This window comes from Stereum hirsutum (assembly GCF_000264905.1).
Source record: "Stereum hirsutum FP-91666 SS1 unplaced genomic scaffold STEHIscaffold_10, whole genome shotgun sequence".
In the NCBI taxonomy this organism is placed as follows: domain Eukaryota; kingdom Fungi; phylum Basidiomycota; class Agaricomycetes; order Russulales; family Stereaceae; genus Stereum; species Stereum hirsutum.
The window spans coordinates 1,087,635-1,099,656 of record NW_006763140.1 but is presented as its reverse complement, the minus strand read 5'-3'; the positions used below and the strand labels follow the sequence as shown (position 1 = coordinate 1,099,656).

General features: G+C 52.2%; 3 protein-coding genes and 1 non-coding gene across 4 annotated transcripts; 2 read left to right on the top strand and 2 right to left on the bottom strand.

Annotated features, from left to right (window-relative positions):
• Positions 1 to 144: 144 nt before the first annotated feature.
• Positions 145 to 6,087, bottom strand: STEHIDRAFT_169825 (uncharacterized protein). Its single transcript, XM_007306048.1, has 12 exons — positions 5,537 to 6,087; positions 5,113 to 5,292; positions 4,944 to 5,051; positions 4,653 to 4,890; positions 2,108 to 4,587; positions 1,743 to 2,044; positions 1,529 to 1,673; positions 1,313 to 1,466; positions 1,018 to 1,240; positions 860 to 963; positions 565 to 799; positions 145 to 507 (listed from the first exon to the last, which is right to left on the bottom strand). Exons 1-12 carry the CDS (start codon positions 5,924 to 5,926, stop codon positions 285 to 287), a joined length of 4,782 nt encoding a protein of 1,593 aa, XP_007306110.1. The 5' UTR covers positions 5,927 to 6,087; the 3' UTR covers positions 145 to 284.
• Positions 6,041 to 8,228, top strand: STEHIDRAFT_148226 (uncharacterized protein; the record flags this gene model as incomplete). Its single annotated transcript, XM_007306047.1, has 3 exons — positions 6,041 to 6,082; positions 6,502 to 6,521; positions 7,235 to 8,228. 3 exons carry the CDS (start codon positions 6,041 to 6,043, stop codon positions 8,199 to 8,201), a joined length of 1,029 nt encoding a protein of 342 aa, XP_007306109.1. The 3' UTR covers positions 8,202 to 8,228.
• Positions 8,229 to 8,363: 135 nt separating this feature from the next.
• On the bottom strand, positions 8,364 to 8,435 carry STEHIDRAFT_t186. Its single transcript has one exon. It is a non-coding gene; the product is annotated as a tRNA-Glu (tRNA).
• Positions 8,436 to 8,563: 128 nt separating this feature from the next.
• On the top strand, positions 8,564 to 11,895 carry STEHIDRAFT_169823 (uncharacterized protein; the record flags this gene model as incomplete). Its single annotated transcript, XM_007306046.1, has 7 exons — positions 8,564 to 8,624; positions 8,708 to 8,779; positions 8,867 to 8,936; positions 9,079 to 9,460; positions 9,544 to 10,042; positions 10,125 to 10,399; positions 10,462 to 11,895. The coding sequence occupies 7 exons, from the start codon at positions 8,564 to 8,566 to the stop codon at positions 11,458 to 11,460; spliced, it is 2,358 nt and encodes a 785-aa protein (XP_007306108.1). The 3' UTR covers positions 11,461 to 11,895.
• Positions 11,896 to 12,022: the final 127 nt, after the last annotated feature.

Sequence of the window (12,022 nt, the reverse complement as noted above, 5' to 3'; positions counted from 1 at the left end):
ATCCACTACAATCTTGCTGTTGCGAATCTTGTCAGACCAATCGTCTATGAAAGAGGTAGAGCACTTGGGCCCACAAAAGGCACCATTGTTTCATCGTCTGTAAGTATCTGCTCGGTAAGACAACCAGACGTACAGTACATTGCAGCCAGCCAGTAACACAGAAGGAGTAGATAAGTGCACAAAAAATTGAAATAAATACAGTAAACACGATAACAGACAACATCAAACCACAGATATGCTAGGTAATAAGAGATCGCGTCCAGATGAATAGAAAGGGGAGAGATTCAAGACCCATATTTCTTCAAGGCAGCCCTAGCCCGCTGCATCAACATCGCAGGTGTTATCAAGTCAGACGAAGAGCCATTGACGGTCGAGCTGGACGCGGAGGGCGAAACGCTGGGCGACGGAACCGGATGGCCATTGTTTGGGGGGCTCGACCCATTGGTTTGGGGAGGCGGTGACGTTTCGGCTGTGGCAAACTTCGCCTTCTTGTGTGGCGAAGATTCACTAGATAAAGCATGCATTAGCAAGAAGTCGTGTCGAAGAGAAGGACAAAATGGGTACCTATCATTGTCGCTTGATTCGCGGGAGCGTCTTCGTTTTGGTCGGACGTGGAATGCAAGTGTCTTACGCAGCTTGTCCGCTGTCTCCTCTATCGTCTGCTGTGTGTCGGACCAAATATCCTCGATCTCATTCTTGGGAGTAGGGTATTTAAGGGATGTGTCGGCGCCGACACATAGCTCGATGCGAGATAAAGCAAGAGTATACAGCTGATCTGCGAAGGCGCGAATGGGGAAATCTGCTCGACCAACGTCAGTTAGACATGTAGATTGAGGTTGAGTGATGGGGATAAACACACCTTTGCCCAAGGAGCGATGGGACTGAAGGTCTCTCTGGATGTCTTCAGAGAAATTCTTGATTTTGATATCGCTGAGATACTCGGACATCGCATCATAGAGGGAGCTGACCATAAAATCAACGGAAACCCCAGAAAGAGGGCAAAGGAAGGCAACGCACTCTGAAGAATCGATTCCATTTGGCGGGAAGTCCGGGAGTGCCTGAGGAGGTCTACCAGGGACGAATCGGATTAACATGGACGTCGCGAGTGTGTTTAGACACTCGATGAGGGCACGCATGATCTGACTACACAGATCCCAGTCCACCTCGTGATCCATCGTAGATCGCGAGACCCAGTCGGCGGCGAAGTCTTTCCATGGTGCAACCATGATTTTTAAGAGATCTAATAAATATGATAATGGGCTTGTCAGAGGGTTGCCTTCGAATCAGAACGGGTGGAAATGAGGGAGCGAACCTTGCCACGATAGAAGCTCCGCCAGTTTCCCGTACAGATCTAATGTCGTGCTCGCAAGGACCGCAACGAACTTTTCGTCGACGTCGGTTGTCTTAGCCGTCAAAGGGAGCGTGCCATAGCTTTCAAGTTTCTTCTCTGCGACATATCTTTGTGTCTAAGCACAGGAGAGCCGTGAGCGTCCCATTTAGACCCACAGAATTGAAATCGTGCACGTACCATCGCCAGTAGGTCGTCTTCTAACACATTCTCCTTGATGTCTGTCCAGGAGATAAACACGACAGATGGTACGAAGTGTCGATCCGACGGAAGAGTCTCGACGATGTCGCGCAATCTTCCACAGTCCTCCAACGTTCGCATTTTCCTTTCAATGCCCCCATTGATCAGCCACACGAATCTCACTTTTCACAAAGAAGACTATACTGAAACTCACCGCTCAATCGCATCTTTCGCTCCCTCATGAGGTGTTCTCTCGAAGACTATCAAACCCGGCGAGGTCGAGTCCAAATCTCCCTCCTTGAGAGGTATCGAAAACACATTATCCGCGAACCATTGCCCAGATTTTGGAACGTCGAACTTGCGATCCACCCAAATAGCTGTCTCGTCGTTGTCAGGATTCGTAGACAACCATATCCGGTAGTCGAACAGAAATCCGTCAGCGAGCGAGATGATATGACTTCGAGCAGCGTCGAGGAGGGAGCCTCTCTTCCACCGTTGTTCGTGTTGTTCATGGTTCTGGAATCAGACATATGATGAGTGACTATTTCCACTTAATGAAAGATAAAATGTGACACTCACCTCCCTCAGCCTGTCCGCAAGCATTTCATCCGACCTCGGTTCCTCACGCTTCTTCGAAGTCCTCCTCCTGATCTTCCTCTTCTCCTCCCGAGAGGCCCTACTACTCCTGTCTGACTGAGTATCTTCCTCGTCCTCATGCCCAGACGACTCCCTTCTCTTCTTTCCATTCACATGCTGTATCTCCCCCCTCGACTTCTGCTCCCTGACCTTCTTGCTATACGCATCACTCCTCTCAACAGCCTTCACCCATTTCAAATGACCCGCTGCCCTCTCCCTCCACCGCTTCAAGATCGGCTTTACGGTCTTCATAAAATCAAATTGAGCAGCTCTCTCCTTCCTAATTTTATCGTCCGCAGCCTTCTTGCCATCACCATTCAGCTTGACTTTCGCCGAAAAGGTCGAGGTGGAGATTTGTGGCGATGTTTTGGGTTTCGCTTTCGTAGGCGACGGCGCCACGGGAGGTGGTGTAGACGTCGACGGACCACCTTGGCCCTGACCCTGCGATTGCAACTGCCTCTGCGTCTCCAACTCCGCCGCCGTTAAACTGGGCCTCCTAAGCAACAAAGACCCGGCCCCAGCTCCAGACCCCACAATCGATTTTTGCCCCGCAAGCGACGGTCCGCTCAACATTAACGGGCTCAAAACTTCTTCTTGCGTGAAACTACCCGCGGGCAACCCGACGAGGCTCTTCGTTCTGACGGGGGACTGGTAGTTTGGCATGGTCGGTGTTGGAGGCAGAGAGATGACGTGGTTTTTGCTCAAAGGCGGTGGCTCGGGGAGTGGCGTGGCGGGCGATGGCATGGGCGGTGGCGCGGCTGTGAGGTTGGTGGTTGAGATGGACGGGACGGTTGGTCTGGAGGAAGAGGACTTGCGTCGAGGAAGAGGGGGGTTACTGGTGTTAGTGCTATTGATAGAGCCGAAAGGAGATGGACTCGGGTGGGGTGTTGAGGTAGACGGCGGTTGTGGAGGTTGGGGTGCTGTCGTGGGAGGTGCAGGACTAGGAGAAATGCTGAACAACGATGAATTCTTGACTGGTGACCGAGATGGTTCTGCTTTCTGCTCCGGCACATTTGGTGTAGATGTTGAACCAAAGGGTGATGGTGTAGGGCCTGAGGTGGATGTTTGACCGAACCCGGAGAAAGGTGAGGGTTGTGAAACTGGCGTGGATTGTGGTTGTTGGCCGAACCCGGAGAAAGGTGAAGTTTGTGGCGTTGACTGTAGTTGATGGCCGAACTGTGGCGTCTGTGGCTTGGGCGCCGCCGTCTTCACTGCTGGCGGCGAGAAGGACGCGGCTGCGGGATTGAGTGTCGAGCCTCCGAAGAGACTGGGCGGTGGGGACTCGGACGTCGATCCGAGAGGCGGCGCAGATGCCAGTGAAAAAGTCGGCTTGGTCGCTCCAAATGCGCTGGAAGGAGGTTTCGCTGGCGGCGGCGATGGCTGTTGTGGTTGAGGAGCCGGTCCACCAAAGGGAGATGAAGATGAGGTCGAACCTGACGGCGCCGGTGCGCCAAATGTCGTCGAACCAAAAACCGAGGGTGTAGAGGGCTTGGTGCCATTGGTATTGTCGGGAGAGGGGGTGGAAGACGGGCCAAACTTCGCTCCGAACGCACTGGTCTTTGATGGCGGGCCAAACGCAGAGCCAGATGACGATCCGAGTGCAGATCCAGAGGATGCTCCAAATGCAGATCCACCGCCAAATGCAGACCCTGATCCTCCAAACCCTTTTCCGAATGCGCCGCCTGTCGAGGCCGCTAACCCAGAAAACGCGGGGGCAACAGGTTGCGAAGTGGATGGTCCGCCGAATGCACTGGTCGAAGACCCGAAGGCCGAGCCATTGGTTCGGGGTGCGGTAGAGGGAGTCAGGGAGGTCGATTGGCCAGAGGTAGACGAGGAAGAAGGACCGAATACACTGGTGCTCGGTTCAGTGCCGAAGTTGTTGGTGAGCCATTGCGTGGCACTAGGCTGTATCGTCTGAGGTTGTGTGGGCTCTTCGGGTTCATCCTCGCCTGCTGAGGCTGAATATTCACCCTCTTCAATGTAGGCACCACCGTTGGCCATGGCGGCATTCGGAACACCGTCGATAATATCCTGAATCTCCAGACCCTCCCTGATACCCTCAATATTCTCGATAGTATCCTTCCCGAATAAAAACTCCAGGATGCAAGCTACGAGATAGACCATGCACTGACTACCCTGATCCACCAGAACCTTTGCCAACTCAGCGAAAATCGCCATGGCCACATCGTCGACCTTGAGCGTCGACGTTTTTGTGATAGGCGAAGAAACAGCCTGGACTTGTTGACGGAATCTGGTGGTAAGTATGAAGACGGGGTGATTCATGATTTCGGGTCGAATTGTCTCGTTGCGCTCGACTTGGTCACGTATGTGAATGAGGCGATGATAAGTCCGCATTTCCAGTTCTTGGGGGGACTTGTACGTTTGATTATCAGCTTCGTAAAACTCCTTCAAACTCATCAAGGCTGGGGCAAAGATAGAGACTCAGTACGATGAAATATGTGCACTGAGAATATACTATTGCACGTACTGTACATCAGTTGTTGTTCTTCCATGTAGGCCACGAAACCAGGCTGGTCTCGTTCGAGGTGGAGTGCGACGATGGAGAAGCGCGCACAACGTTCATAGCATTCCATGGCGATTTGGCCGTTACTACGTTGAATCCCAAAGTCTATTCGAACGGCACGGGAGCGGTCGCGGATGAAATCAAAAGTTCGGTGGAATCCCTTCCGAGGTTGGAGATCGTGGAAGAGATAATCAAGTGTTTTCTGAAAAGTCCTCTTGAATGTATGAATTATGATGGGTAACACAAGATACGCACCTTAAGCACTTCAGGAGGCCGTAAGTCGGATGGCAAGCTCTTGTCGCCTGCCGCTCGTTCGTACGCCTTGACGGCTCGCTTATGGTCGACATGGTACGTTCCCGGAAGCTTCAAATGTTTGAAAAGAATTTCAAGTACCCAAGAACGACATAGAAAGTAAAACACGTACGCGTTCCCATTCGAAGAGGTTCTTCTCTCTTTCCCGTCGATACCGCTCGAACCGTGGGCACATGTCTTTACATGTTCCAACCATGGCTATTGCGTCCTCGAGCCTGACAGCGATGGCGGGGTCATTCATCTTGCCTTCTGCGATTGCTCTTCGCTTTTCAACTTCGCGCGCTTTGAGCAGCTACATTTGGGCCACACGGGACGTTGCATCAGCAGACATATAAAACGCCACTCGCGAGCCGAGACTAGGTGTACAGTATCTGGTACCCTTGTAATATCTGCACGACTGGCCAAGCGAACGCGACACACTCAGAGCCCCTGGCCAGACGCAGCGCTCTGGAAAGAGGATGTGTGGCACCCGACGAAGTTCCAAAAACGTCGCAAGATCGCTGCACCGTCCTGATCATGGAAATAATTTGACTCACCTCTCGGTAAAAGCTTGATAGCTCTTCAGGAGAATCAAAGACTGGGTTCTCCTCGGCCTCACCGTCTGTGTGGCCCGTCTCCGCATCTGTGCCAGAGCCTGCGTCCTCCAGCTGCGAATTTGGTGTGAGCGGCCTTGGCGAGTGCGATTCACGGCCACCCCTCCCTCGGCCTCTTGCTCGTCCACCCCTGTATCCACCCCTCTCCCTCTTCTCGGCTCCTGGTGGACTGTGATGCCTTGAGTTGCTTGCCCCGTTCCTTGTGGCTGTCACGCTTTCTGCAACCCAGGTCTTGTTCTTCGACACGTGAGGATGTCCCCTTCGTCCTCGTTCTGCTGTACCATTGAAGGCTCCGCCTCGATGGGTACGAGAGTTTGACGTGGTGGCCTCCATGAGGATTGGATCTTCCGACAGTCAAGCGCGATAGTGTCAGAAGACGAATAGAAGCCCTAGAGCTACTGTCAATGCTGCCAAAACTGTATTCTGCCCGATTATAGTGAAAACACGATGAAAATGGAGGACAGAAACGAGTTGAGTATAGCTTTGGCCGTCTGTAGGCCGGTGGGGGAACGAGAACAACGAAGCGCGAACTCCGGCAGTAAAGCCGTGACGTAGCGCACAGTCACATGTGACCCGCGTGACACGGCGTCACCCGCCTTGTTTTCTGCGTGTTTTTCCTTAGAATTTCTGGTCTCATCCGACGACCTACTTGTTGGCCTTCTGTTCATGTGCGGCAAGCATACTCACTTTTACAAGTGCTTGTACTCTCACCTCGAAGCAGACATCGTGCAATCACTAAGTGGCCGGTTCTCAACATATTTGCGACAGCCTTTCATGCGATAGGGTCTAGTACAACTTCAAGTTGTTCACTCTCAAAGGATAGAGCAAGCTCATTCAACATCCCCCAAGGCTTTGGAAACGCATAACTCGGCCTCGTGGTCTCTGCTTCGGGTCTTCATCTTGTACAGCCCTCTGTCTTCGATGCTGTGTATATTTACCTGCGCGCCACTCCGCCTTGTGTATGAACGGAACTCTCTCAGGTTCAAAGTTTCACGGTGAACACCCATTACATCGCGCACGGCTCTCTTTGGTCTTCAACTACCCAATAGCACATCTCGGACGACGACCCTCTTGCTTCTGCAAACCTAAAGCAGCAGGCTTTAAGTCGACGTAATAGGTCATCTCCTGGGACATCTACATATCAGCGTTCTCGGAGAAGCATATTGAAAAGGTCAAGAAGCTGAAGGAGATGAATTGTTTCGACCGAGTACATAGGAGTGGAAGACCTGTTGGCGCGTGAACGAGAGTGGTATGTACTATGGACCAAGGGTGAGCATATGTTTTAGCCTGGACATCCTTGATTGACACCAACGAGTGCCTGGACGGGCTCGGACACGATGCATGTATGTTTCCGACGCCATTCTTTCCTTTCTTTATTGCCTAATCCTCAGCACTTTGATACCATATTTTTGGACACTCAGCTGGGATGACAGATGTACCAAGTATGCCCTATCTCAGCATGGCAGTCTCGCGATCTCGCCATAGCTCTCGGATCACCTGGCCTCCCCGAGTGTACTCAGTAATGCTCTTCGCACTCCGCAGACACCCACCGTTATCAACCCTCGACCATCTCGTCAGTGCATCTCTTTTTTCGACCATCATCTTGTCCCCAATGTCTTCAACTACCCTCCCTCCTCCCAGTCCATCGCAAGCGTACTGGGACGTCTCCGTCCTGGATACAGGACACCTCCACATTCCACTCTTCGTGTTCGTCGACCCTCTCCCATCACCAACTCCCACTGACCCACACCCAAACCTGAAACCTCTCGTCCCAGCCCTCTCATTCCTCCTCCGTCGCTCTCAATCTACAGACCGTACCCCAATCATCTTCGATCTATCCATTCCTCCTCCCGCCGTCAATCTCGACCTAGCGCGTGAGGATGCCAACAGTCCCCTTGCACCTCCCGCTCTCGACCGCATCGAGCAGCTCTTCGCCCCTATTCACCTGCCTACCACCATTCCCGAACTCCTGCTCAAACACAACGTCGAAGAAAAAGACATTGAATACGTCATCCTGTCTCATCTTCACTGGGACCACATCGGTGATCCGACGTGGTTCAAGGACGCCAAATACATCGTCGGCAACGGCAGCAAAGCGCTAGTCGAGAAAGGCTACCCTCACGATCTTCACTCCGCCATCAAATCCGGTATACTCCCCACTGATAGAACTACCGAACTTCCAAGCACAAGCGCAGAGGGATGGGCTCCTCTAGGACCCTTCCCGCACGCCTATGACCCCTTCTCGGACGGTTCCCTCTATATAATCGACTCGCCTGGTCATCTCCCTGGGCACATCAATGCACTCGTTCGTATTGCTCCTACACCTACTGCACCCAATAACTGGGTGTATCTTGCGGGCGATTCGGCACATCATCGTCGGATCTTACTGGGCGAGGCGAATATTGCGGTTGTGAGGAATGAGAAGGGAGAGGTGTTGGGATGTGCGCATGTGGACAAGGAGAAGGCGGAGGAGCATTTGCGCAGGATCAGGGAGTTGATGGGGATGGATGGCGTGGATGGCGTAGGTGTGAAAATCGTGTTGGCGCACGATGGGGAGTGGTATGAGGAGAATAAGGAAAGGGGCATGTTTTGGCCCGGGAAGTTCTGACTGGTCTTAGGGATCTGGAAGTAAATGAACACCGTGTAAAATAACGCAGTAAGATTGAAATTACTGGGTGTGCTTAACGTGTTGTATGTCTATGTATCATTTGAACCACGGGGGTGCAATTTTGTAAAATAAAATTTTAACACTTGGATGGAACTCAATATATTCGGATACGGGGAATCGAACCCCGAGCTGCCGCGTGAGAGGCGGCAATGTTAGCCGTTACACCATATCCGATTTAGATTGAGAGGTTGCTATGTTATTATGGAGTAAACAGTTGAAACTACATTAGTAATACCACCAGCGAAACTATCCTCCTCAGGCCTCATCGTCAACGACGGCGGTCGCGGTTGCTCAGGACGAACATGGCCTCTCAATCCTCCGCCTCGTCCTCGTCAGCACCATCCACCGTCCCACAAGATATAGGTATATCTGTCTTTGTGATTATCTTAGCGGTGTGTCGGCCTTCAATAATGCCAAGCGTAACTGACTTCGATGATCTGCGCCAGTTGCGATATTTCACGCTTCATTCCATCCGACTAAAGGAAACGTCGTCGACTGGTGTTTGAAAGTTGATGATAGTACGTCTAATTTCTCTCGCGATCCTGTAACAGTGCTAGGTCGTTATGGGAAATCTACTGACATATCGGTACGGTTGTCTATTATAGACTTGGACCTCAATGGTGTCGAGTTCAGCTCATTGCCCAGTGGATTGCACACTGTAGAGCATGATGTCGTGTAGGTTGCTATCATACTCACCTATCACACCTCTGCATCCATACATAGAAATGCATTCGTCGTCAAGGCTGCTCTTCAACCCCACACCCACCATACCTTAATTGTATAAAGTCCTAATTCATTCATCATTCTTCGATATCAGGTACTTCAACCATCATGGACATACAGGCCTGTCCCTCTACCGTCGCCGACCCACGACAGAACATGGCCATCGTGGGTTCCGCCTATCCTCACTCGGAATCCTCCTCTCCACTTCAGCACACGACAAGCCAAGACCATGGACGCACCTCGACGCACTCAAGAAACTTGCCAGCACAATTTATGACGAAATCGACATGAGATCTAATTCGCAGAGTGATTTGTTGAGTGGCGACGGTGACTCGGTGATCAGGAATGCCGAGGAAGAGGTCTGGGAGCCTGCGAGGGCTTTCTTTGAGGAGAGAAAAGCGAAGAGGAAGGGAAAGAAGGAAACGAGGAGAGTGAAAGAGAGAAGATGGGCCGGTTGGGACGCTGAGTTTAGTGAGGTCCGTTATTCATACATTTTTGTGTCGTCGCCAGCCCGTTCATGCGTGTTCACCTCACGACCAATACTCCATGCATCCTGTAGCCATCGTCAACCTCACACCATCCAACGCTCCACCTTGCTCACCTTCTCCGCATTCTTGGTCCCTCCTCTCTCACGCTTTACAAACATGTGCTTGGACGCCGTCGAATTCTCATTTACACGCAACCTCCGGTGGAAGCGGCATGCGTACTTTGCCAAGTCGCGGCCGATATGTGTTTTGATGACCAACTGGATAGGGAGGCAGAAGTAACACGGCACAATTCAAGGCGCGCTTCATACCAGAGAGACTTGGTTGATATGATGGACGATCAAAACGCTACCGGTGAAGGTGTTGAGTCGAGACAAGGACGCCCTGGGGCTCAAGATGAAACCGAGGCAGATGAGAACGCCGACCCAGACATGTCGGATTTGTATGGAAGGAAGGGCAGACTGAGAGGGAAGCATAAACAGGGGATCGCGGTGTTGGGGATGGTGACGTTACATGATATAGACAGACTTAGAAAACTGGACGAAGATGAGCCAGGGAGAGGCTGGATTGCTTGTGCGTATCAACCCGTTCCTCTTTGTATCTATCTATTTCCGAACTTTTGCTGACTCGATGTGTTGGGCTTACTCGTCTGCAGGTACAACAGATGCGATATTCCACGAGAAAGCACAGCTCTACGATCTCATCATCGACCTCGCACCACCATCATCCACACCCTCCGCCTCTCCTTACGCTCCTACCCCGTCTCCCTCATCGCCATCCCCTCCGATTTACAAACCTGCTCGTCCAATATCTTACGTCTCGCGACCTGTAGTCTCAGTTCCCCCAGCTTCCGACGCTGCATCCTCCTACAGCTCGTCAAACTCTTTCAAGCTCTCCGCGGTACGATTTACCTGGTCAGACGTCAGGCTGGTAAGCACCAAATGTCACCTCGCTCCGGGTCTGGAAACAAATACTGATTCAAGTGTCCGCAGTGGCAAGAACTCGATCGGATCCTCGCCCTGGACTCATCGTACCCTCACTCACACTCGCACTCGCATCCTCACCCGCCGATGCCCGACTGTGCTGGCGAAAGCGGATGGAGCGACGCTTGGAAGCTCTACGAGGATGTGTGTCTCGTCTGCGCGGGTTTATGGATGGGCATGGGCGCGTGGAAAGATTCGCCGCTGCGCATCGAACTCGAAGGCGATGACGAGATCAACGTCAACTCGGGCGCTGGTGTGGCGGTTCAGGATGATTCGGATGAGGAGGTAGAGGGTGGAGCGACTGCCGCTGGTGTTGGTGGGCCGGTTGTGAGGGAACTGGGGAATGGGATTGAGGGGAGACCTCCGCAGGTGTCCGGGTCAGGTATCATGCCTGGAAGTCTGCCCGACGGCCCTAGTGTGTTAGGGATCGGGATGGTAAAGGTGGGAAAAGTGAGTAAGGGTATGAGAAGAACGAGTGGGATGAGCATCTTCGGGAGAGACAAAGACAAGGAGAGGAAGGCGGGTGCTGCCAGTGGTAGCGGTGGTATTGACGGTCCTGTGGTAGCGAAAAAGGATGACCCAGAGAGGGGAAGAGATCAGGACAGGGAGATTTTGACGACGTTGGCGCTCCTGCAGACCTTCCATGCAAACACGGCCTTACTGCTCTCGAAGCTTGCAACATTCGTTCCTCCTGGCAGTCGAGTGGCGCCTCCCCCTGGTTCGTCCAATGCTCCGCTAGGCAGGCGAGCTAGCAAGCGCGGCCGTCAAGCTGGTGGGGATGATGGCCGTCTTCCAGGTTCGGACGGTAGGAGGAAGGACAGAGGGATCAAGAACGAAAATATGATCGTGCTCACGCCAAAGGATATGTCGAGCTTCGAGCTTGGGCCTTTGAGTGGGTTGGATGCGAAGTTCGTAGAATGGCTGGGAGAGGAGTATGTGGCTGATGGGACACAGGTTGTGGTGAAGAAGGGGTGGAAGGAGGTGTTAGGGTTTGTCTTTGGATTCTGATCAAACATACTAGCTCCTTGTGCCGGGCTTCCAGGGCGTCTTCGGTATGATTCCTTTTTGACCTTCTTCTGCTCTGTGAGGACAGTGATATGTGTTGTCCCTGCGCTTTGATACGCCCATCTCACGAATGATCGATGATCTACGACCACTGCCCAGACCTATAGATTCTGGGCGCGCACGCTCGTTATGCCCCATCCTGAACACTCTTCGAACAACCAATTATCGTACATAGCTATCACCAAATACACTATACTCGTCGATACCCTCTTCGTTCATTCACTCGTGGCCCTTTCGAGCTCTTTGGGCAAAATTCGTCTTCTTCGTTTATTTATGAATACCCGTGCTCTATGGTTATGCTATGTCGCTGCCTCTTATTTCCAGTGTTGTTGCACTCTAACCATTTCTCGCAGACCGTGAATAGATTGTAAGACCTGCCCCGGACCAATCTCAGGAGTGAGCTCGGTGCCAGTCACCATTTTGTTGGGTCCAGCTGCCAGTGCCGCACCGAAGGATGTAGAAACTACCATGTCCTTCTACCTTACTCACCGAACTCTACGTACTC

What these genes read in the sequence shown, in the direction of transcription:
- STEHIDRAFT_169825 (XM_007306048.1), bottom strand. Translation starts at nt 5,926, where the DNA reads ATGGAGGCCACCACGTCAAACTCTCGTACCCATCGAGGCGGAGCCTTC. An exon ending in GGCCTCCTGAAGTGCTTAAG is followed by an intron (nt 4,891 to 4,943) that starts GTGCGTATCTTG and finishes AGGACTTTTCAG; the next exon opens with AAAACACTTGATTATCTCTT. An exon ending in AGAACAACAACTGATGTACA is followed by an intron (nt 4,588 to 4,652) that starts GTACGTGCAATA and finishes TCTTTGCCCCAG; the next exon opens with CCTTGATGAGTTTGAAGGAG.